Source organism: Sebastes fasciatus, chromosome 12 (assembly GCF_043250625.1).
Source record: "Sebastes fasciatus isolate fSebFas1 chromosome 12, fSebFas1.pri, whole genome shotgun sequence".
In the NCBI taxonomy this organism is placed as follows: domain Eukaryota; kingdom Metazoa; phylum Chordata; class Actinopteri; order Perciformes; family Sebastidae; genus Sebastes; species Sebastes fasciatus.
The window spans coordinates 22,105,864-22,130,743 of record NC_133806.1 but is presented as its reverse complement, the minus strand read 5'-3'; the positions used below and the strand labels follow the sequence as shown (position 1 = coordinate 22,130,743).

The 24,880-nt window shown below is 39.2% G+C and overlaps 3 protein-coding genes across 3 annotated transcripts in view; 1 reads left to right on the top strand and 2 right to left on the bottom strand.

Annotated features, from left to right (window-relative positions):
- Positions 1-24,880, bottom strand: part of mal2 (mal, T cell differentiation protein 2) — a 321,233-nt gene that overhangs the window by 216,103 nt on the left and 80,250 nt on the right. The gene's annotated exons all lie outside the window — the stretch shown is intronic.
- Positions 5,794-13,420, top strand: LOC141779382 (CCN family member 3-like). Its single transcript, XM_074654188.1, has 6 exons — positions 5,794-5,947; positions 9,552-9,889; positions 10,448-10,676; positions 10,823-11,077; positions 11,502-11,731; positions 11,908-13,420. Exons 2-6 carry the CDS (start codon positions 9,842-9,844, stop codon positions 12,199-12,201), a joined length of 1,056 nt encoding a protein of 351 aa, XP_074510289.1. The 5' UTR covers positions 5,794-5,947; positions 9,552-9,841; the 3' UTR covers positions 12,202-13,420.
- On the bottom strand, positions 16,365-18,475 carry LOC141779381 (uncharacterized). Its single transcript, XM_074654187.1, has one exon. The coding sequence runs from the start codon at positions 18,288-18,290 to the stop codon at positions 17,058-17,060; it is 1,233 nt and encodes a 410-aa protein (XP_074510288.1). The 5' UTR covers positions 18,291-18,475; the 3' UTR covers positions 16,365-17,057.

Sequence of the window (24,880 nt, the reverse complement as noted above, 5' to 3'; positions counted from 1 at the left end):
TTCTTCTAGAAGCCAAATCTTGCATAGGTAAAAATGCCACGCTCTGCTCCAAGAAAGGAACAATAAGTACAGAGAGTGAGGGCTAATTCGTTTTTAACAGTATTTCTGTAACAATCACAAAGCGCAGGTACGTCACACCGCACTTCAACAGTTACAGCATGTAAACTAAGTAAAAGGGACTTGTATTTAGAATGGTGTTGGGCAAATAATGAAAAATGTGGTGTGGTCATTGTGCTTTAAGTGTGACGCTGAAGTCTCTTAACTTGCGTCACTTTCTATACAAATTGGACCGTCTCATGTGGTTGACAAACACTGAAGATTTACAACCGTTGCCTCAAACAAACCAGTTACCAGCAGTGGAACTTGTGAGAATGTGACAAAGCCAATGACTTAAACCATCTGACAGACTGTGTGTTTGTATGCCAAAATTTTGAAATTGGCTATGAAAGCTGTGCACGTATTTCAAATACGCATTATGTTTAGTTGTAACAAGAAATTAGCAACACATCTTGAATATGAAAATTATAGGATTATTTGTATGACTCAATTAACGGGCCAAGTCAAACTCAGTGATCGTGGTTGATCTTCATATAAACATTAGACTAATGTCCAAAAGTTCAAAAGTCAAGCTGAGATCTGATTCTCCTTCCAGGATGAAATATTTGTGTTTCATCTTTCCAGTCAGACCTCCCTGGGTTTGTTCTGTTTTCGGTGCTCTGTGTGCACTGCTAAAAATAATACCTGCAAAAATGTGGCCATAAATTTGAATATTTTTGTTTGTTTTCATAAGAGATCTCCCCCAAGTGGCAGCCATGTGCTCAGCTCTTCAACCAAAAACAAGTTCAAACAAACATCGCTGTCCGTCCATGGCTGCAAACTGTGAACACTCAACAGGGTGTCCCGTCAGAGGAGCTAAGAGGAACGGAGTTTGTTAGGCTGTGACCACTAATACCAGCAACCAATACGTGAAGAATACTTCCCTTTATTTGACTTTGGTAAATGTTTCCACAGACAATACAGCACAATGTCCACGGCAACAATGCACAGAGCTGGCCACCTTTCACAAGGGCACACGGGTGGTTTTCAGGTACTAGTACTACTATTCAAAAGACTTCAGGACACCATTTATTCTTTTTTTTCATTCTCATAAGTAAGTAGTTCATGAAAAATTATTGGAAATGTTCAAAAATGTACTGTCCAATTGCTTTGAGATATTTCTGGACTTGCACCTATGTAAATCCAAATCTAAACAAATAAAACATGTGTAGAAAGTTTAGAGATATCCTGATAACTAACAACAATGAAAAAAGACATACTATTCTCAGAGGAGCAAAATCATCTTAATAGATGTCGAAATGAAATTACACTGTAAAATACTGCACCACAATACAGCACCACATCTAGTGTTTCTATCAGACAAAGTTTTGTGATTCGCTAATAATTCCCACTCACTTCTTGCTCTTCTATACACAAGGTTTCCATCACATCTGTCTGTCATGCTCTGACAGCACGTAAAGCCTTTGACATCCTCATGAAATGCATCCTGAGAGTTTTCCATAATGCGCTGTGTTTTATTAGTGGAAGCTCCATATTGCATCCATCCACACAGCCACCCACCCACCAGAGGACACATCTGCCTCCGTCCACAGACCAGTGTCTCAGCTCATGTATAGTGGCGTGCAGCAAATAAACCCAGAGCGAGAGATTTGCGGTGGCCTCCCAAGCTGCTAAACCCACCGCCTGACTGCCACTTGGCGAGCAAATTGAAAATATAGGGAGCACTCAGGTTCATCCGTGAATGTGTGAAGGTATGTAATGTAAACTGATGATGTGCAAGGGAGAAAATGAGGTAAAGAGATGATGGGTTAGAGGGAGAAATAGAAAGCCAAGCTTTTTTTCAGAACTTTTCAACTCTCTCTGAACCCAACCAAAGCCTGATATGAACTCCCAGTCAAATACAACTGTCTCCAAAAATAGCCCTGCAGCAACATCTGCGATGCTTTAACTCACTGGTTGTATATCCCATTAAGCTGACATTTCCATTTGATATCTAACAACACGGACGGATCAACAGTGATTAAAATTCCTTTCAATAGATATATGTGCTGTAGGCCAGTAATGGTGCGTTGCAGTTAAAGAGTGGAAGCCAATGTTTAATGATTTGAAAAAAAAACAATATTTTGTTTTAGCCATGTGGAATTATTCAAGCTATTTGTCTGGGTTTCCTTTGGATGAGCACTGATCAAATACTTTAATGCTTAAACTCTTTGATTCACTTCACACGTGATTCATTTTGCAGTGAACACAGTGCAGAAGATGAAGGAGCACTTTAAGCACTCTAAATCAAATAGTCACTCTGTCTGTGGTGTGCATAAAAACACAGAGGCCATTTACTCAAACTGAACTCTATATGTTTTATCATCTTTATGAAACGAAAAGAAAATATGATGTCAGGCAGATAATAAGCAGTTTTTCTTCCGTGTTGTGTATGTAATGGTCAGAAACAGTTATTTCAAACTATAATATGTGCCTGTAATTACATCATTCTCCAACAGAGAATCCATTCAGTCATTTTTCCAAATTTGCACCATACATCATAACTGTTTGGGTGCAAATATGTCTCGTCCCAGATGGTTTTCAGGTGCTGAATACTGCTGGTTTACAGACAGTTATGCCACTGTTAAGTCATCAAACCAAAGAGTTAGAGTACAACATTTAAACACCATCTTTTGAGGAAGAAGATTGGGAAAAATAGCAAAAGTCTTTATAATAAAACAATGATAACTAAATAACTTACTGAATTACAAAAACATCTCTTATACTGAATATTACCAAAAATCTGGCCCAAGACAAGCTTCTCAGTCAAGATTTTATTCCAACCCAAAATATACCAACAAAAGCTTTTTCTAGCTCTATCTAGGGATGGGCGATATATCGAATATAGTCGATGTTTCGCGGCAAACATCGACTACAGATTGCATTGTAATGTTTTTAAGCCACCCCGCCGGCATGAGACTCGCTGTGGCATTTCCTTCTCTCCCTCCGGCTCCCTCTCAGACACCCACACAAATATATAAAGCATGTATTGCCAGATAACTATTTGGTTAAAGTGAATACTGTTGGATACTGTTTTGTTAAATTTAACTCGTGATTTCCCCCTTTTTGCATGCAAGATTAAAATTGTTCCAACAGAAACCAGTAATGAATATAAACAAGAAGGTTTTAATGCAGACATATACTGACGGGACTACAAGAATCATCATATTGGTGTGATTGTATGCATCAAAGGGTTAAATCGAGCATTTATGAAGTGCTTAGAGGATATTTGAAAACACTGCGATATATGTCGTGTATCATGATATGGCCTAAAAATATCGCAATATTATTTTTAGGCCATATCGCCCAGCCCTAGCTCTATCAGACTGATGATGTGTTACTAGTCCATTTCCCTTTTACACCTACTAAAACATAAGTACGTTGGTTCCTTGTCATGCAAATTTTAATTACGTTGTTGTTCTAATTCGTAATAAAATAGAAGTCATCCAAGTTGTATTCAGTGATTAACTGCAACCTTGAGATCTCACACAGAGAGTGCTGCTTGGCTGCTGAGAGTAACTGGCCCTGTTTAATCATAAATTGATAACTTAATAATCAGTAATATGATTTTGTATCTCTTTTGTCTGAATAGTGTTGCTTCATCTGTTACTGAACTAATACTGTGGCTGGCTGCAATCATGGATTCATGAATATATGCCTCCAGGCGCTGTCAACAGAAAATTACTCACTAAAAACTCCAACGGGATTTTTTTACATCCAAATTAACGAATATTAATACTACTGCGTTGGATTAATCACAAAAAGGGCCCAAAATGAATCTGGTGTCCCAAACTATAAATCAAGAAAGCAGAATACTGACCATAAACTAAAAAATGCAACAAACAGCTCTAACATCTGCTCATAATGAATGTCAGCAGAATATAATAAAACATGCACCATGTGATGTTTTTCATATTTTCTCTCATCAAGTTCCTCGCTGTGAACAGAAGACGTCATAAGGAATAGGGACAAAAGATCCTCCACCTACAGCGCCACACAGACTGTCGACCACATGTTACTCTTTGATTTGTTGCAAAAAACATTAATGATGTTGGACTGTCAGCGTAAACTCTGAGTGAGTCATCGTGAGCTCTCAGCGGTGGCGTCGACTGTGTGGCCTGACCGCTTGGCAAAAGGCTTGATGCCCTACAGCAGAGTCCCAACGACAGCTAGCAGGCTGACACGCCGGCTGTTAGCAGTAGAAGGCTTTTACTGTGCGATCTGTCCTTGTTTGGAAAAGACTGTGTCAAACCTCAATTTAAAGTGGTACTGAAATGTTTCCTACCACTGGAGGATGACGGGTATTTAGGCGGTAAAACAAAAGTGTGATAATAACAGAAGGATTGAAATCTCAACAGCCACTGGTCCTACCACAGACCCCCTCTGGACAAAGGAAACACACAGACAAGCAGGGAAACAAATACAGCTAAGGCTAGAAGGCAACAGTGTCTTCCATCTTTCTCCATTTGAGGCCAGCAGCCTGATTTCCTCTCATTCCTCTCTGTCTGTTCTCATCCATATGTTCCTCTCTAGAGTGGAAATATTTCACAGATACCATGAAAGTGCGTATGCAGACTTCTCACCTCATTCCTGGGAGATATCACATTTTGCCATACTGTGCCAAGAGGTCACACAGTAAATAAGTCAATAGAGTTATGTTTTCATTCCAGGATGTATATTTGCATTTTAGGCTGTTCGCAAATGTTCACGATTTAATCATTACTAACTTTCACTATTCTGTGACAAGCAAACAATGGGAAAACATGAGAAGAACAACTTTAGGTCAGACTTACCAGTGAGTGACCAGGCCTTACTGAGCGAAGGAGCCTAGGATGCCAAAGAGTGAGGTAAGTGAAGAGGGCTGAAGAGAGACAAGAAGAAAAGCATTGTTTTGAGGGATTACAATCAAATGAATCACACATATTTTAGAATGAAAAACATATGAGAGCAAAAATTGATTTGTCTCACTCTTCAGAGGCAAAACAGAGGCAGAGTTGCTTTAAAAAGACCAAAGCAGAAGCAAAAAAAAAAGCAGTAATCCACACAGTCGGCAAACACAACCATCCTGTGAAATTTGGCATTCTTCAACTTCCTCTGGCAAACTATTTGAACAGCACTGAATCAAGATATTGGCAGAGCTATCCACTGCTCGCTGGAATCACAAGTCATTTAGAAAGCAGATCTTAACCTCAATTTCATGCTCTTTTTTTTACTAACTGGGTGAAGGAGATGGACAGGAAAGTCCATACAGAGACGTCTTTGTTTGACATCTTTTATTGATGAAGTATGCAAGTTGGGAGGAACCTGCATATCAATGTTATCCGAAACAGCTGGCTAGATGTGGTAGTTTCTAGGTCACATATTTTAGACATTTGACTTTGCTGAGAACAAGATGTTGCTATGGCAACAGACAACAAATACTGCAATACATAAAATGGTAGTAGTGGGTGTAACCAAATGGTGCGTGTCAAATATAAAGAATAGAAAATGTTGAAAACTGAACTGCTACAACACATTACTTTATAACTAGCTACTCTCTGAAAGGAATTCCTGTGTAAGCCTTATAATACTTACAGTATATAGCCCCCTATGTGCATTCACCTTTCAACAGTGTCAGTCCAAATTCAAATTATAGTGCGCTGGATTTCTCACACTAAGTACTATAATCTTTTCTTAAAACCCCTGCATATCCTTGCTTAACCCACACAGGTGTCTTCATGTATTCTGGCTAATTACTAGACCTCTTCTCAGGACTGTGTGAGCATGTCCACCTACCTTCAATTTGAGCAGCTGGTCTAATCAACCGGAATAAGTGAAAACACCTGTGGGGGTGTGCGGGGACCTCAACAAGGTTTGTACCAATTAATCCCTTTAAAAATGTACCCAAAAAGAATGCAGCAAAATAGCAGTGTCCACACGCCTTAAATACCTTGAAACATAAATATCTGTACAGTAAGAGCTTACCCACAGAAACTCCAGAGCTTATCCACAGAAACTCCAGGTTATCTAATGGCCATTTCATCTGCAATGTCAATCTCTCAGATGAAAATAAAAAAAGAGGTAGCCATCAAACACAGATTAATGGCACAAAGCCCTGTGGGCCATCATCATCATCACACAGTGGAAAACAACCTCACCCTCAATACTGGTAGCCTATGTAAAACTCATGCCAACAAATGAAACAGAAATATCAGATGTCCGGAGCAAAAAAAAAACATGTCATAAATAATTGCATTGTATTGTATATATTATTCACTCACTAGCACCTGTGTGTCAATAAAGGATTAATTAGATCAGGGGTCTGCAACCTGCGGCTCTTTAGCTCCTCTCCAGTGGCTCCCTGGGGATTTATAAAAATGGAAATGAATAACTGTTTTTTGTTTACATTTTCATTTTTATTTATCATTGTTGTAGGTCTATGGTACGACGGAGTATTAGGGCCACATTGAGGGGAAAAAAAAATATCTGAGATTTTGAGAATGAAGGCATAATATTAGGAGAAAAAATGTATAAGTTTATGAGAAAAAAAGTCATAATATTATGAGAATAAAGTCATAATATTATAAATTAGTCATTTTACGTGTTATTTTCTTTTTTCTCCTAAAGTTATGACTTTATTCTCGTAAACTTCTGACTTTTGTCGTAAAGTTATGACTTTATTCTCGTAATATGACTTTTTTTCTCGTAGTTATGACTTTATTCTCAAAATATTACAGCTTTTTTTCTAGTAAAGTTATGACCTTATTCTCGTAATATTACGACTTTTTTCTCGTAAAGTTATGACTTTATTCTCGTAATATTACGACTTTTTTTCTTGAAAAGTTATGACATTATTCTCGTATTATTATGACTTTTTTTCGTAAATTTATGACTTTATCCCCGTAATATTAAAACAAAATTCTCGTAAAGTTATGACTTTATTCTCGTAATATTACGAATTTTTTTCTTGTAATATTATGCCTTTATTCTGTAAATCTCATTTGTTTTTTCCCTCAATGTGGCCCTAATACTCCGTAGTACATTTGCACTTTGGCCCTCACTGCATTAGACTTATATACTATATACTTAGACTATAAACTGTGTTACCTTCATCACAATGATCAAATGTTTTGCGGCTCTACACAGATTTTCTTTGCCTAAAATGGCTATATAATGAGCTTAGCTGCACACTGCAACTTGTTCTACATGCACACAACAACAACAACAACAACAACATGCTGTATTTTCCATCCAAATCCCATCAGTCTGCCACAATATTCACACCTGGATAAAGTATAGGCCTATATGGCACCTGCAAGTTGTACTCTCAAAGACCACTGACATTTGTTTACAAAAAAAAAGCAAAACATTCAGCCCAGAGCCAAACAAACAGTTGCACTGCTCATTAAACCAGCAATAAACATTAGCATAGTAGTAGCAAAGCAAGCAGTCTTACCTGGGAACAGGTGTGTGTTCTCTGTCCTTACAGAAGCATTAGGTAAGTAGCTAAACCGTTATGTCAGCTTCAGAGCCACTGCCTCGCTCGGTGTTTTCTTTTTCCAGCTTGTCCGCACTACCATGAAGTCTTATTGTTGTTTTTTCAATATCTTTTTCTTTGACATTAGCTAAATGTGTCTGTTCTGTCGCCCATTTCCACCAACATGGATGTAGTTGGTACTTCCGATCATTTGGTTAGCCTGCCATCTTAAATCTGCACAACCGGAAGTAGCGATGCCCTGTCAAAATAAAAGCATTAATATGTGGAACTCATAATTAAAGCCAATGTATGTATTATTATTTTTTTTACTTTTTATTTATTCATTTTCAGTTGTTATTACACTGAACAAATTTCACATCAAACATAAAAACAAAGATAAACTCAAAAAACAAAAACACAAAAAAAAGAAGAAAAAAAAAGAAAAGGGGCGGTACTACTCTGACATTACAAACTTTGATCTGTTCTTTTCAGATCATCTGTGAACATGAGCCATCTTTTCTCTTGTATGCAATCCATTTTCCCCAGCGTTGTTCATGGGTCCTTGCTTTAGACCTTAGATAATGAGTCAGCTTTTCCATAGAGTATATTTCCTCTACAATGTCCAGCCACTGACCTGGTCTTGGAGGATCACATGTCAACCAGCTCCTTGTGATGGCCTTTTTACATGCAAGTATCAGGATTTTAAAGAGATAGTTGTCCTTCTTTTGAATTATGTCGCTGGGTCAATGTATGTATTTTGATATGTTTTTAGCCTTCTAACCTTAGATTCTGACAGTTTAACTTGTTGTTAGTAAAAAACAAATAATGATAATACAACACTGATGAAAATTACCATTTTAGTGGTTTGTTTATGTTTCAACACTACCACTGGAGGGCACCAAAGTGAAACTAAACATATGCTCTCTAAAATAATGTAATAACACACACTATTGAGTTTTAATCTGCCATTTTTAACTTTAACTTTCTGTATGATTGCTTTTGTTACATTTCATGGAGTTTTGCTTACAATAGCTTACTAAATAAAGGAAGCATTCCTTAATGGCTTCTGTATAGGCTTATGTATGGTAACAAAATATCATAGGTTGACGTCCAGCTAACATGAAACATGGATACACTCGCGCACATAAGACATAAATGTACATTCACGCTCATCACATTGCTTCATTGTACTATCACACTCACTCAAATACACCCCTACATACAACATATAACATAGTTAAACATTTTACAAAGGTAAAAATGCTGTATGTACCATATTTAGACCATATTATCTAAGAAACATGCATCATTCAGTGACAATTTACATTTTTGCACACATTGATAATGCCACTATCGTCCCCTCTCCGTAATCCTCCAGATGTGTAAAGCTAATTGGTATGCATTGCTCCCTGGTTGTGACCCAGGTCGTATCTGAACTGCCATGACCAGGGATTAACCTGTGTTGACTGGCTATAGGTTTGAATTGACAAAAGAAGGGTTGAACATGGGTCAGATAACCCTGGTCCGACCCTGATCATTGGTGTGAAAGAGGTATTAGTTTCGGCCCCCCCTTCTGTTCAGAGATCCAGTCAACTTCACCCCCAAATTCATTCACCTACCTCTGCTCGGAGGAAACCATAACAAATCTCTGACCAGATGTCAGTCCTCCCACTGATCCAAGCTACTGATGAACCAACGTTTCCACTGTGTAGCTATTTTAGGAAGCAGTAACAATCCTATAGGGAATAAGAGGGTTTTCCACTGTGACTTCCCAGGTTGGGTTCGGCGAGAGAGGTCAAAGGGCCACCACCCACAGTCAGTGGGACCAAAGTAAGGGAACCCCGTTGCCATATTTAATAACATGAACATGTGTTCGTTAATAATTAATAATGATTCACAATAAATTCTGAATTATATACCATCTATATATTAAAAAGCATGTATTTTTGCACAATGTTATATTAACCTCTCTGTATGTTTGTGGTATCCTCTTTGACAGGATCTCACAATAAAATGTGACTCTCATCTCCCTCCAACACTCTGGGCGATCTCTCCGACATTCCTTCCTGTTTGTCGTCATGGTGCCAGCAGGACAGCTCCGCTGTATATAAGGTCCTCCTCTCCCTCTCCCTTGGAGCCACAACGACAAAGAGATTACAACCTTCTGCTACACCAAAACCAGAGAGGAGGGAAGATTCGAAACCAAAGGACTCAAATCACCTCCAATAAAGACGACTAAACACTTTTTAGATTGCAGATATTTTTGATTCTGCTCCAATTAAGAGGAAGATGACCAATCTGTCAGAGATAGCTCTTTTTGTCTTCTTTACAGCACAGGTAGGCATTACAATACAGTAAATGAGTGTTTTCATTTGGATACTGTTGTATATTGTAACACCAGATACTCTGATAATGACAATAATTTATTTTATAAACAAAAATCTTTTCACTGTGGAAGCTCTTGGATTATTTTCTCAGACAATAATGTCAAGATTATCAAGACAAAGAAATAGTGAAATTACATAGCCTTACATGATATCTTAATTTACTCAAATTGATGAATTCGAAAACATGTTTTTAGCCACTTTTTTACTAACAGTACAAATGAGTTTCACTGAGCAAGTAACATGTTATTAAAGTTTACTGAAGTCAATGTTTGCTATTCTGCAAATGCCACCTTTTTCACAAGTTACGTCAAATTAAACTACCCTACAAAATGTTTACCAGCTTTTGTATCCTGTAAAAATCAGGATGAGGAATTTTTACTTTCTCTAAAAACTTATTTTTGTTTGTAATATTTGTTCCCAGTTGTCAAGAAAGAACTAGTCATTTTGGTTGGATTAGAGAGACTTTAAGCAACATGTAAAACACCAGTTCATTTTCTCTCCCACCCAGGTGTTTACACTAGTCTGGTCCCAGGCGTGTCCTCGGAGATGCCAGTGTCCTAAGGAGCCCCCCAGGTGTCTCCCAGGGGTGCCTTTGATCCTGGATGACTGCGTCTGCTGCCTGGTGTGTGCCCGACAGAAAGGGCAGGTCTGCTCTGAAATGAACCCCTGTGACACACGGAAAGGGCTGCAGTGTGAATACTCCGCCGACATCCACAAGAGGACTGGTATCTGTGCCGGTGAGTGGGCAATGACATTCTTTAATATGTACAGTAGGATGTCCAGTATATGGTAGATGCTCTGTTTGTACAAATGTGAATCCTGGTTTCAGTTATACTTTTGTGAATCAAAATAAAACCTTCCCTATTTTGTCTCTTCCCTCCAGCTCACGGAGGAAATGTGTGTGTTTTGGACGGTTCTGTCTATCAGAACGGCCAGACCTTCTTCCCCAGCTGTAAGTACCAGTGTATGTGCCGTGACGGGCAGATTGCCTGTGTGCCACACTGCAACCTGGACGTCATGCTGCCCGGGCCGGACTGCCCCACGCCACGCAGGGTCCAGGTGCCCGGAGAGTGCTGCGAGAAGTGGGTGTGTGAGCCCCAAGCTGAGACCAGAGCACTGGGCGGCTTCGCCATGGCGGGTGAGTTGACTGGAAATGGGGTGAGATGGGACCATATATACAGATAGACACATACACTCTTTGACGTTAGTGTCACTGCAGTGTGAGACACAAAGTTTAAAGGTTATGTACATTTCTCTGACCTGATCAGGGTAAGGGGGCAGAAACCAATGAAGGAAGGAAGGAAAGAGGAAAAGAGAGTGAGGGCTGAGAAAGGGGGAGGAAAAACAGAGTAAAGTCTGAAATGTGAAACAGCAATGTGATCCATCACACCACTGCAGTCAGTCGAATCCAATCAAGCATCATGTTGCCTACAGGTTTTCTACATTCTTGGATTTGTTGTTGGTCCCTAAACACCTTAGTCTTCTTTTTGGATATTTTGTACCAGATGACATGGTGATTTCTTCCTCTAACCCGTCTACTGTCCACCTGTGTGTTCCCTCAGCCTATCGTCAAGAGGAAACAGTGAGCTTTGACGCATGGGACCCCAGCCTGAATTGCATTGAGCAGACCACAGAGTGGGGCGCCTGCTCTCAAACCTGCGGCATGGGGGTGTCCACCAGGGTCACCAACAAGAACCGCCGGTGTGAGATGGTGAAGCAGAGCCGACTGTGTATGATCAGACCCTGTGACGAGCAGCAGGACCAGACGCAGCTGACACAGCTTGCACAGAAGGTACATTTTGGGACAACTTGCATGCTATATTATTTGTGTATGAGTTTCTACATTTGCTTTATCTTAATTAGATGCCAGTGGCATGAGAACACATACGCTATTTTGTTTAGAACCAACTGGATTTCCTCATAAATATCACATAGAATGACATTCAATGGCTCTTTTTCTCCGTGCAGAGAGGCAGTAAGTGTCAGAGGATGGTGAGGAGCGACACAGCCATCCACCTCTCCTATAACAACTGCACAAGCGTCCAGGCCTACAAGCCTCGCTACTGTGGCTCCTGCACAGACGGCCGCTGCTGCACCCCCCACAGAACCAAGACCGCCCTGGTGGAGTTCCAGTGTGCCAACGGTAAAACCAGCAGGAGACCGGTCATGGCGATCCTGACCTGTGCCTGCCACAGCCACTGTCCCAGAGACAACGCCGTGTGGCAGCCATCAGAGCTGGGATACAGCGGTTATAGGTCATAAAGTGAGGGACAATAGCTTTTTATTCACTTTGAAAACACGAGTTGCATTAACTCAAAATTTTAGATTAAAACAAGACTACAACATATCCACAGTGAAAATAAGATTATATCTGCTTATTATGGTCAGAATCATACTTGTATTCATAAAATCCTGTGGACAAATAAGTGTCATCTTCACTATCGTGAATCAAAGCACTTAAACCTTGTGATGTACTGATTCTCTCCACCTCTGCAGATCAGGTGGCGCATACTACCAACAATTCACAACAGACAGTGGTTGGACAGTTGACTGTAGGTGCTCTTACATTGTGAAACTTAAAACAGCCTCTTTTGAAGAGGTCAAATAGTATGAAGGTGTACAGTTACAGGGTAGTGTCGTACAGGGGTGGTGTTTAGAAGAGAACCCACGAGTTGGGGAAACTCTAGCTAGATGGTTAAGTTTAGGCATTGACCTCCAATACAGCGAGTCTCACAAGAGTTTTTGCAAGTTTTTGCAGATCTCAGATCAGATTTTGCAATTTGCGGGTTCCCTTCTGGACACTACCTCTTCCAACCTGCTGGTTTGATTGACAGTTGGGTTGGCCAATCAGGAAACAATTCTAGTTTTTTAGACAAACAGCATGTGTTTTGTTGTTGCTTTGATACCTTAATCTAGAAAAAACTATAATAAGAATACTGTAATCCCATTACTTTCAACCTTATAAACTAGAAAGATCAGCAAGAAGGCAGGAAGAAATAAAAGATTAGAGAGTGAGCTGTTACCTTTTAGTGCCATGGAAGTTTTTCAACTATGGTACACATTTTTTAAATAACAGGACTGTGTGCTTTGACCTGGTCCAAACTAAGGGCTCAACCTATGAAAGAGAGGTCACTCTAGTGACTAAGTGTCATTTCTAACATCTGCCTGAAATCTTACCCCTGTTGTAAAATGTATAATGTCTATGTTCCCATCAATAAATGCATTTTTTTTTAGGTTTAGAAAGGTTTTTTTTTATGTTAAAAGTAGTGCACATAAACAACAGGTATTTTTTATAATGACAAAAGTTTTGTAAATACTTGCTGTATAGCTTGTTTGACTGAGTGTGTATCAAATACACAGCTTTAATCTGTAACAATGTAAACATGAATTGTATATATTGATATGTGGTATTGTTTTGCTTACTACTTGAATTATACGTCACACTGCTTGTCGCTGTATCTGTCTGAATAATACTGCAAAACTCAACATTTGAAAATAAATGTGTATTTTTTGTATCAAAGTTTTAATCTCTTTATTATATTCATCAGCATCAAAATAATTATTTTCTCGGGTGCAATTATTTGGGCTGATAAAGGAGATGATTTGTGTGTAAATGACAGGTAGCCTTAGGCTGACTTGGTTGGATGAAGTGAATCAAGAAGGAATTACCTCTACGATTTTAAACTGAGGATAACAGAGGAAAGAAGGAAAATATGCGTTATGAATGGATAGGACCCGAAACCAGAATAAATGAGGAAGTAGTTTTCAGGATTAAATGTTAAATAAACTTTGCGTAAAACACGTGATTTCTCTTACATCTGGCTTCTCATGCTGTTTGATGTGTGGCAGATAATTGCCCTACATCACACCGTTATGTTATAAAAGGTATCATGGATGTGTTATGTAGGTTTTAGGTCAGTTAATTGTATGTCAAGTGTTACCTAATAATATATGGCTGATCTACCTTGATCAATACTTGAGACTTAACACCTATTTTAAGTAAAGTAATATAAAAGATCACCAAATATATTTAACCACATACATAACACACAATACTGATTTCCCTTCTGACATATATACCGTAATCTCTATAGAAATGAACACACATTTTGAAAGTTTTCACACATCTGCATTTGGGGTAAACCTCTTTAAACAGTCCAGGATGTTCACGTTATCACATGGGACCCAGAAGTTACCAAACCTCCCCCGAGCTCCACTGACAGTGGGTGGTGGTAACCCTTTGACCTCTCTGCTGAACCCCACCTGGAGGGTCACAGTGGAAAACCCTGTTATCCCCTGTGGGATTGCTCCTGCTTCCTAAAATAGCTCCTCATTGGAAACTTTAGCTCATCAGTAGCTTGAATGAGTGGGGGACTGACACTGTGGTTGACACATCTGGTTGCAGCTGTGTTATGGTGTCTGCTGAGCAGCAGAGCTGTTTGGTAATGTTACATGTTGGCTATGTTTGTGGATCTAGGATTTTGAGCTCATCCTCTTTATATACAGTATGTTAAGAGAGCAAGCTAAACAATGAAAACATAAGAAGACAGACCAAAAATAGACCTGTTTCATGTCATGTGGTGCCTTCAAATGAAACTGGTGAGCTCGTGTTTACGACACGGGAAGTCATGTACACGATATGCGTGGCGTTCAAGTGGTTAAGTCGTGAGAACACCGCTGCTCAGCAACTGCAATATTAACGTTACTGTCGGCGTCTAGACGCCACAGAGGCTAACGATTTAGCAAGCCTGCAAGTGGGTAACATAATGCAGGAAATGCAAAAGCATAATGACAGAGGAAAAAGATGAGGGCTAACGAGGTTGTGAATACCACAAGAGGGGGGCGTTCATATGGACTGTTCTTGTGGTAAACACTGTAAACACGATCCCATTTGAAGGCACCAATAGTAGGAAAAGCACAGGTGTATTTAGAAACACTAATGATAGCTGCATTCCACTTCAGGGATGTCCTGGTATTGTGCATGTTGGCTCTGAGCCATCACTAATGTTATCAATTTCGCCATGCTGTTCCTCCTATGACAAGTTAAAATGTCTGCTGTGAAAAAAAGGTCCATTTGTTCTAATATTTTGCAGCTGTGAGTATAGCTCCTCCACTTCTCTTGTGCATTGCATTGTGGGAGAATAGTGTCCAACACCAGCACACTCAAAAATGTACATATCTCCTTTTGTCACCTTTCTAGTGTGAAAACACTCCATACTCGAAACCTGCTCAGACTTAGTGTGTAGTATGGATTTTGGACACAGCTTAAGTATATTTAAATGTAACTTGTGATTGGGATGACATCACTATAGGCTTCTATTCTCTATGTTTATGTATTTCACTCTGGATATGAGCATCTCATTAAATTGTCACAATGCAAATGGGCCTAGGATGTGATCCTCATATTAAAGTGAAACACAGCTTGCATTGTGTTGTTTCTTTGTGCATTGTTCAGATACCAAACTGATTTTGAGAGGAACAGTATCAATAAAAACTGGCCTTGTGACTGTACTAACATTGTGTGGGCGTGCCTGTTGTGAGCAGTTTGATACTCATCTGGTTAGCTGACAGACTGGCTCAGTGAGCGGCTGAAAAGTAGATTATCTAACTGCTGACTGACTGCTGGATGAACGGTTGACTGCTGGACTGGCTGCTATTGTCAGACTTACTGACTCAACAGGCCACCTGGCTGGAAACAGTGAAACTATCAGACCAGCTGAGCAACCACCAAACTTTTTGACTGAAGTGTTTTCAGGTCATGTTGTCTTTGACGCCTCCTTGTCTGAGTTATGGGACATATGAGACAGAATACAGTGTAGACCAGACCTGGCAGACACATTTCATAACTCTTCATCTATTGAATGTGAAAGAATGTTAAACCTGGTTTTCAGGCATGAGTGGGATTGTGAAATGACAGAGACAACACATGAAAGTGCACCAATGAGAGGTGGACCGACTACTAAAGTCTTTATTCAGCGCCACTCAAACAGTTTGGTTGTCGAAGAATGACAAACTTCACAGCCTGGCTGTGTTTGGCAAATTGCTTCTTTTTTTTTACTCTGCTCTTTCCAAAAAAAGTCTGGCTCTGCTACTTAGAAATTTTGATTTTAGTCTCAGACTTAATAAACTAATTTACAATGACTGTTCCTAAGAAAAGATAAAAAAAAAAAAAAAGACTTAAAATGTGGTGACTCAAATAAAATATTTCTTTTGCACATTTCGAAACTGCCATGTTTTATCTTATTGAATAGAGAGTGTGGTGGACTGTATGAAGGGTAAGTAGATTGCTCCCTCTTGTGGTGGATTTGGATAAAGCCTCGGTCAACATCTTCACTACACTGATCATGGATGTGATACTGAAACACCACACATACACTAAATGTTTAGAGTGGTTGATTGATTTCAGAAATGACACTACCATCATTCATAGAGATGTAAACTTTATGTAAATTAATTTTGTATATCAAATACTGACAATTCCACACCAAACAACAAAACAAGCATACAAAGTCACAATTACAACTTATAATACATTAATTGTGATTTACAGACTTACTGTATATTATTTTGGCACACATTATTAAGTGACAGATGAGTTTGTGACTGGAAGGAGATGCTGGTTTTAACCCTTCATACCTCTGCAAGTACATCCATCACTGTAGCAAGAACATGTTTTTATTTCATTTCATGATTTTAAAAGTATTTTGTTAAAAGAACAGATGTAGGATTTGGTGGGATCTAGTGGTGTGGTTGTAGATTGCAAACAACTGAGTACCCCTCCGCTCACTCCTCCCTTTTCAAGACTCCTGTCAGGTGAGCCGCCGGTGCAAAACTGTGGTAACACTGTTTGCCTCTCTCAGAGGTCATCCATACCATAATAACACTTTAGGAGCAACAGAAGTCAGACGGCGGCTGGCGGTACCACGCTATTGCACTCACAAGTATGTCAGAGAATTACGGTGGCCTTCAGGTAACGTAAAAACATGGCGGAGAAACATGGCGTACTCCGTGAAGAGGACCCGCTCTCTATGTAGATATGAAAAACTAATTTTAAGCCAATGAAAACATGATTCTTAGATTCAGGTGATCATACACTAATGAAAACATGAATATTATGTTCAATTTATGCTAATAGATCCCCCTTCAAACTGTCCAATTAAACAAATACAAATAACTAATACAAAGAGAAAGATAGTGGCTATGCAACGAAAGAAGAGTATTGTATCTGGAAGTTCTGACCACGCTTTTAACCTCTGAACCGTCATTCGCAGTCTCTGAGCCAAGCTGTCTTCCTCTGTAGGTCTGTAGAACAGATAAATCATGTCGTTGAATTTGCAGTCGGTGAAAGTGCAAGCAAGCATCATAGTGTCTGCGTCAAAGAAGGCCACCGATCCATCGTTGTAGTTTACAATCACAAGGACTCTCTCAGGCCCACTTATCGAGAAGTAGTGGACAGTGACATGTGGAGAGTTGATAAGGTTGTCAGATCCCAACCTTATGAGCCAGTTTTCATTCGTGGGTATGAATGTCCTCATCCCACGCATCGACTCTCTGCCTACCCTTAAACCCCAGCTCCCTTCAGCCTGAACCTCATGGTAGAATCTCCCTTTAGATAAGTCCCCAGGAACATAGTTATATCTGTTGAATTGGTGTGGAATCCACCAAACGAGAGGCGCTTTGCCTTTCCTCTTGGTCTGCGCTGCCATTTTTGTCTTCTGAGCCCTCTTTCCTCGCTTATGTTTAATTTCCTGTACTTCCGCCCTTTTCTTCCCCTTCTGAGCCCTCTTGTCTACACACGCCTCCTCTAAAGGGATCGTATCATGAGCGCTATGCTCCGTACACAAGGCACAAACACACGTCTGGTCATTCCTGCAGAAGAGCTCCAACATCCTGTTGTGTTTCTTGCATATTTGGTTTTCCAGGTTATGCACAGGATTGGTCAGTTTGTGCCTCTTTAAGGCTGCAACTCTCAGATGAGGCTCTAGGTGTGTCTCACAGTAAGATGTCAAACACACCAAACAGGTTTTAGAGGCTTTGAACTTGTTGCTAAGGCAGATGTCGCACTGCACCTGTCCTGGTTCGACTGGGGAATTCTTGTCGGCTAACGCCTGATGCTCTTTGTAATTCTCCACGACCTCCCTGAATCCGGTGTTGACACGAAGTTTGAGCCCTTTGTCGAACTTCTCGTTACACAGTGGACACTGACACTGCTCTCTTCCCTCCCAGTGCCTGGTGATACAGGCCTTGCAGTAGTTGTGTCCACATGGAATAGAAACAGGCTCAGTGAAGACATCCAGACAGATGGAACACAGGAACTGATCTTCAGACAGGAAACTGGAGGCTGTGGCCATGTCTAGAGGAGAGGAGAGGTTTTAAAGCTAAAAGAAACATAAATTTTTTTGACTCCTGTGTGAGCCATTTTAAGAACAAAAAGTGCAAACTTCATAATAGGTAGCTATGAATTTCCTACAGTACCAGAATATTATCAAGTATATGTAAATTAACAGCAGAGTTGAACCTCACCGTCTGTCTGTCTTTGTATGCAAATGGAAAAACTCAACTGTGTTTGCCACAGTTTCATTTCTCTGTAAATGATGCAATGTGCTCCTCCTCCCCGACTCAGAGTCCACTCATCTGCTCTACATGACATTAACCCCTTATGACATTAAATGAGCATAATTTCTGCTAATACAGCTAATGAGAACCCCTTTTTACTACTTCCTGGTGTCACTTCAGTCAGTTTTGTGTGTCACAGAGTGTACATTACTGACAGAGCCACTCAACCAAAACAACACCGACTCAAACCACAACGAGAACTGAAACACTGAAAGGAAATCCGTCTCTAAATCAAGCAGTGGTGGAAGAGGTACTCAGGTACTTACTGTAAGTAAAAGTAGAAATACCAGAGTCTAATTATAAGTATTATCAGCAAAATGTATATAAAGTATCAAATGTAAAAGTACTCATTATGCAGAATGGGTCCTAACAGTTACATGTGAGAGGATTTTAATGATGTAGACAATTGTAGATACTTTGTGTACTACTGGGTAGATTTGAAATATAATACTGCATCATATCAGATAAGAACACCATGTGTTTTTTTATGTAAAAAGTAACTATAACAAATAATAAATGTAGAGGAGTAGAAGTAACAGAAAATGGAAATAGTCAAGTAAAGTACAAGTATGTCAAAATTGTAATTAAGTACAGTACAGGTACTTGAGTAAAAGTACTTTGTTACATTCCACCACTGGAATCGAGTGAGTGTGAAATTATTTGCAAAGTCTCCGCTCTTAAAGGGTTAACATGTAGGCGTGATACTGAAATGAAACTAAATACTTTACCAATACTGTCTCTCTTCAGTGAAACTGCTGTTCAGTTTCTGTTTTTACTTTTAAGATAGAGTGGAAGGGAGCATGAATCAGTCTCCAAGTTTAACTCCAAATTTCACTTGTTGAATCAATAATTTAACGTAATCTGATTAAAATATGGATTATGAAGCTGAAGAATGTATTTCAACCACTTCTTATTTTAGTGCTGCCAGCATGTCCTTGATGTTAGATGGTGGTGATGTTTATGCTTTTAATTGCAATGTCAAATACCATTTAACCACCAATACACTATTTATAGTGACTGAAAAATATATTATTTGAATGCTTGTTTTTGTCTCCAGATGAAAGAACAGCAGTCCTGTTAAATATTCCTTTATCAAAATAAAAAATAACTTCTCTTGGATTATATATTTTTTTACTTTGATAGGAATACAGTATGTCACATATATGTTTTAGTAACAAAGTGATTTAACATTATATTGCAAAAATGTTAAAGGTCCCAGATTATAAAAAAGTGAGATTTCATGTTTTTTTTATTATAAAGCAGGCTTAAGTCCTATATAAATACTGTGAAAAGATCGAAACGCTCAATCCACAGGGAAATACACACAGCCCGTATTCAGAAACTCTGCATTTGAAACAAGCTGTCAGGATTTCTGCCCATTTGTGATGTCACGAATATACAATATTTAGACCCTTGACACTGATTTAAATGTGAACATTCTAAATGTGTCCCAGTTTATTCCTGTTTGCAGTGTATGTGAATGTCATCAGCTGACAGGAAGTATACATGGACCCAAGCTGTTGCCTAGCAACGCAATTCTGTTGCAATTCCATTGCAATTCCGTCAAAATGCGCTACAACGGAGCGTTTCAGACCAAGGGTAAACACAGGCATATTCAGGCTGACAGTATGAGGAAAATAAAGTTTTTTTTGAACATTACAGCATGTAAACATGTTCTAGTAGAAACACAAAATACAAGTATGAACCTGAAAATGAGCATAATATGGGACCTTTAAACTAATAGTAAAGTATGCAAAATAAGAAAGAATCTCCTACCTGCCCTCAGCCAGCAGTCCTCTGTTTAAAGAACAGTTCCTGTACCCTGATGTTTTCACCATGGCCTGTCTTTACTCCATGTACATACGCTGTGTGTAAGACCTGTGTAACCAGCTGTTGGGACAGCAGTGACCAATGCCCTTTTCTGTTTATAGCTTGATCATGGAAACTGATTTCAGGAAGTCAAACGATGCCAGCGGCAAGGATACACACAATGCATTTTAGTGAGAAACATTGAACAGAACTTTTGCTGTTTTGTGTACTAAAACTCTATAAGGCACCTTTAAATCGTATGGTGGTGCAGAGTATATGGGAGAGGAGAGGGATATTTCTCTAGTCTTATCTCTGAAAGCTGACATCTCCTGAATTGGTTGCAGTGCTCTTCAGCATGGCACTCTTTCAGTAATACGCCAGGTCATAGACAAACAACACAAACCTCATGTGTGATTGTACGTCTCTGCTGCTGCTCCCTGTTGAATTGAAAAACAAAGTGTGTAGTCTAGCGCAGACTGAGGATTAGAAAAAAGATTTAATTAACAACCTTTAAATACCATCACCTTTAATAAGATTGCATTCTCTGTTTGTTTGTTGGTTTTGAAGGTCATTACCACAACAAAGAATGCACATTTCAACCGGTAGCTCATTTCCATATAAAAGTAAAAAATCAATTGTAGCTCCTACACCTCATTAAGCCAAAGTATTCTTAGTATTTCTGTTTCGGTGTCTTTCTCAAAATAAATCCCCTCTGTGGTGCAGCTCAGTAGTAATGATCCATTGTAGTTTAGAGGGCGGGCAAGTGAGGAAGCTCGGCTCCTTCATGGTACAGCATGCATCTGCTATACTGTATATATATTCTTGTGATTACACAATTTGATTAATTATGACACACCCACACACTGAAATACATACTATTAAATCATAAGATATCGCCCTTATTCTTCTTCACATATATATCATATATATATCCTTTAATGTAATACTCAACTGTTGTTTCTGACCTTTTTTAATTTAAATTAATTATAATAAACTAATTATAATAAACTAACTATGCAATGTATAGAGCACAGACGATGTTGCTCAGTGTAAGAGAAAATATATAGGTCATTTTTACTTTACATTAATAGCCTTTGGTTATACATTCACACAGTAAAATCAATTATAAGCATTAAGGGGTTGCTCAAAGGGAAAACACGTGTGCTATACATTCATACCTTAGTTTCTCATGCCTCCTCCATATGTTGGACTTTTTCTTAAAAAAAATAAAATAAAAATCTCCATGCATATATATTGTAGCCTTTATAAAAGAGGGGATTAAGCTTCTTGATATGAAGCTTGGATCTATGCTAATTCTAAGATATTCATTTGATTTAAACTTCTGAAGTTTGATTATTCTATGAAATACTTAACCTGAGCATCTTTATATAAAAAAAGACAATGAAATTACAAAATGTTTTGGGAAATTAAGTTAAGATGGTCAGTTTGTGATAGTGCGCTGATTAAATATGAATCAATATTCTGTTACTGTAATGCCTATTTCTCTCCTCAAATACTTTCAGTAACATCTTGTAGTGTACTGTTTAGCTGTAAAATTAGAAAGTTTGCTCAGACTGGTGGGCGGTGCTTGGTATTTCCTCAACTGATCCCAACATGGCAGCCGGGTCACAAACTTTCTAATTTTACAGCTAAACAGTACACTACAAGATGTTTCTGAAAACAATAGAGGCGAGAAATAGACATTACAGTAACAGAATATTGATTCATATTTGATCAGCGCTGCCTAGTTTGACCATTTGGTCGGAGTTTACGAGTGATTGACAGCTGCTCAGAGACAGCAAGGCTCCAGCTTGGCTCTGATTGGTTGTTTTCCTCCGGTCTGTGAAATCTTGCAGATGCCATTATAGGAGCACCGGAGGACACAGAGGCACAAGATTTTTTTCAGAATACCTGTCTCATGCACTACTGTCAGGATATAGTGATTTATAAAAGTAACTTTTTTTAATCATATTTGCTCCAATTCGACCTACTGCACCTTTAACCAATGGGGGGGCCTCCTTTTGGGGACAGATTTGAACCCTCACAGACATCAGTTTAAAGTGTCACCAGTAGGTGGCGCAGCTACATCGCTTATAGCAAAGTTTGAGGCTGCTGAAAGCAGGATGCCATGCTTCAAATAAGAAAAAATGCATATTTATAGACCTAAGTGGTGTTACATCCAAAAAGCTGTAACATCTTGAAGTCCTCATTGAAGTCACAGAAGCTGCTTGGTTGTTGTTGTTTTTTTCCTGATATCATCATGGGACTTTTTTTTTGTCTCCATCTTCTGTTCTGCATCCCTGTCAGTCACTCACAAGACTGGAGCACCGGGTCATTGTCACACAGCAGCTCCAGTCATTGTAGTGATGACACTAGTTGCACCCTCACAGTCTGAGGTCACTAATCTGAACTGTCATGATTGACAGGGCATGTGGATGTCCTGCTGTAGAATAATAATAATAATATTAATAGGACGATAATAATAATAGAGATGGAGAGCAAAACCTCAGAGGGGGGTCTTTCCATGTCAGAGCTTCCTAACAAAACACTCTTTCTTTCTATCTGAAACATCAAAACAACCACAGGCACATTCCTTTACGCGCGTAACCGGCCTGCACGTCTGCAGCGTGAACGCGCTCAGCAGAGTGATCGACTCTCACTCAGGAATTTAAAAACTCAGTTCTAGTCATATTTTTTTTAAAGTTTATTTATATAAAGACATGTTTTAAAAATAGCTACCATAATGCAAATGTCTAGTTTTTTCTCTCCCTTCTTCAGCTCCATCCAAGTGGTCTATAATGACTCACAAAACTAACCAAATATGTTTTTTATTCACAAAAGAGGAGAAGTGAGAAAGGGGTAGGGAAATATAAGTTTTACTTCTACCTACTCCTTTTCGGACACTATTAATCTTGTTTTGTTTGTTATTATTTTGTATCTGTTTTTATTTATTTTATGTTCGAAATAAAGTCTTTCATTTATTCATTCATTGTTTTGTTTTTGTACTTTGTTATTTGTCTTTCTCTGTATAATATATTTTGGTCTTTTTTTATATATGTCCCTGCACATGTCTTCACTTGTTTTGTAATCACTTAAAGGGACTGTTTGTAACTTTTTAAGCGTATAAATGTACCGGGTCGGGATCCCATGCGCCCTCGCACATGCGCGCTCACGTGTGGCCTGAGTCACTGCTCCTCTGCCTGCTTGCCTTCACTCACAAAGCGCGCGTTCTCGCTGTCTCGCTCCACCTCTAGACATGAACGCGCGCTCACTCCACACTGCAGAAGAGTTAGTTTAGCTCTGAGAATATCTAGTGAATATACAGTGGACGTTTGTGCAGATATAACTGCTGCAGCTCCTCCAGACCAACAGAGGTTTTCTGTGTCTTGTGAAGTGACGGGGCTCCGCAGCGAGAAACGTTGTCGCCTCCGACCGGGTGCCGGTGTCTCCCTGCGGGCGCAGTTGGGAGGCGATAACATTTCTCTTCCTGCTGCAGCCCCGGCACCGACCCGCTTTTGCTGAAGCAGGAAAAGCCAACACTAGGATCAGCAGTGATTCGTGGAGAGACCTTCGTCTGGTCAGCTAACATTACTGCCAAGCAGGTGAAATATAGAGTGATATAGTGGTTTAGCGGACGTGTGTCGCCTCACTGTTTTGAGCGATGCTCGTTCATGTCTATTTAGAGCGAGCACAAGCGCGAGCCCGACGCTGACTTTCGTGGACTTAACGGCCACAGGTGTCGCTGTTAACAAGCATTTCTGAAAGTTACAAATAGTCCCTTTAAGAGTAGATATATGTCATATATGACCATCTAGCCTCATTCAATGCCAAACACACACCCATTATCCACATCACACAAACACACGCACGCACACACACACACACACACACACACACACACACACACACACACACACACACACACACACATTCTTCAACCTGCTTTTATCCCCTTGTATTGTTTTAGTTCTGTTTTGTTTTGTTTTTGTACTTTGTTATTTATCTTTCTCTGTATGATATATGTTGATCTTTTTTATATATATATATGTCCCTGCACATGTCTTCACTTGTTTTGTAATCACTTTATAACCTATATATACTGTATATGTATCCTATATACCACTTCATAGACTGCACATATGTACATATTACATTTATTTATTGCACATACATGTATTTATTGACGGACTGCACACACTATGTTCACCCATTCACTCTGTATCTTTTATATCTCTATTATTGTTTTTATAATTTTTGTATACCTTTATACCTCTCCTGTGTTTCACTATGTTTGATGATGTTGCTGCTTTGACACCTGCATTTCTCTCCAGGGATTAATAAAGGTTCATCTTATCTTATCTTATCTTATAACACAATAATAATAAAAAAACAACAACAAAAAAACAACTCTGCACCACCAACTGTCACGTCTCCAACGCTCAGGGGGGAAATGATGACCAACATTTTGTGCAGTTGTTAATTTATTCTATAAGGTCGGTATGTGGACTTTAATAAC

What these genes read in the sequence shown, in the direction of transcription:
- LOC141779382 (XM_074654188.1), top strand. Translation starts at nt 9,842, where the DNA reads ATGACCAATCTGTCAGAGATAGCTCTTTTTGTCTTCTTTACAGCACAG. An exon ending in TTGTCTTCTTTACAGCACAG is followed by an intron (nt 9,890 to 10,447) that starts GTAGGCATTACA and finishes TCTCCCACCCAG; the next exon opens with GTGTTTACACTAGTCTGGTC. An exon ending in GGGCGGCTTCGCCATGGCGG is followed by an intron (nt 11,078 to 11,501) that starts GTGAGTTGACTG and finishes GTGTTCCCTCAG; the next exon opens with CCTATCGTCAAGAGGAAACA.
- LOC141779381 (XM_074654187.1), bottom strand. Translation starts at nt 18,290, where the DNA reads ATGGCCACAGCCTCCAGTTTCCTGTCTGAAGATCAGTTCCTGTGTTCC.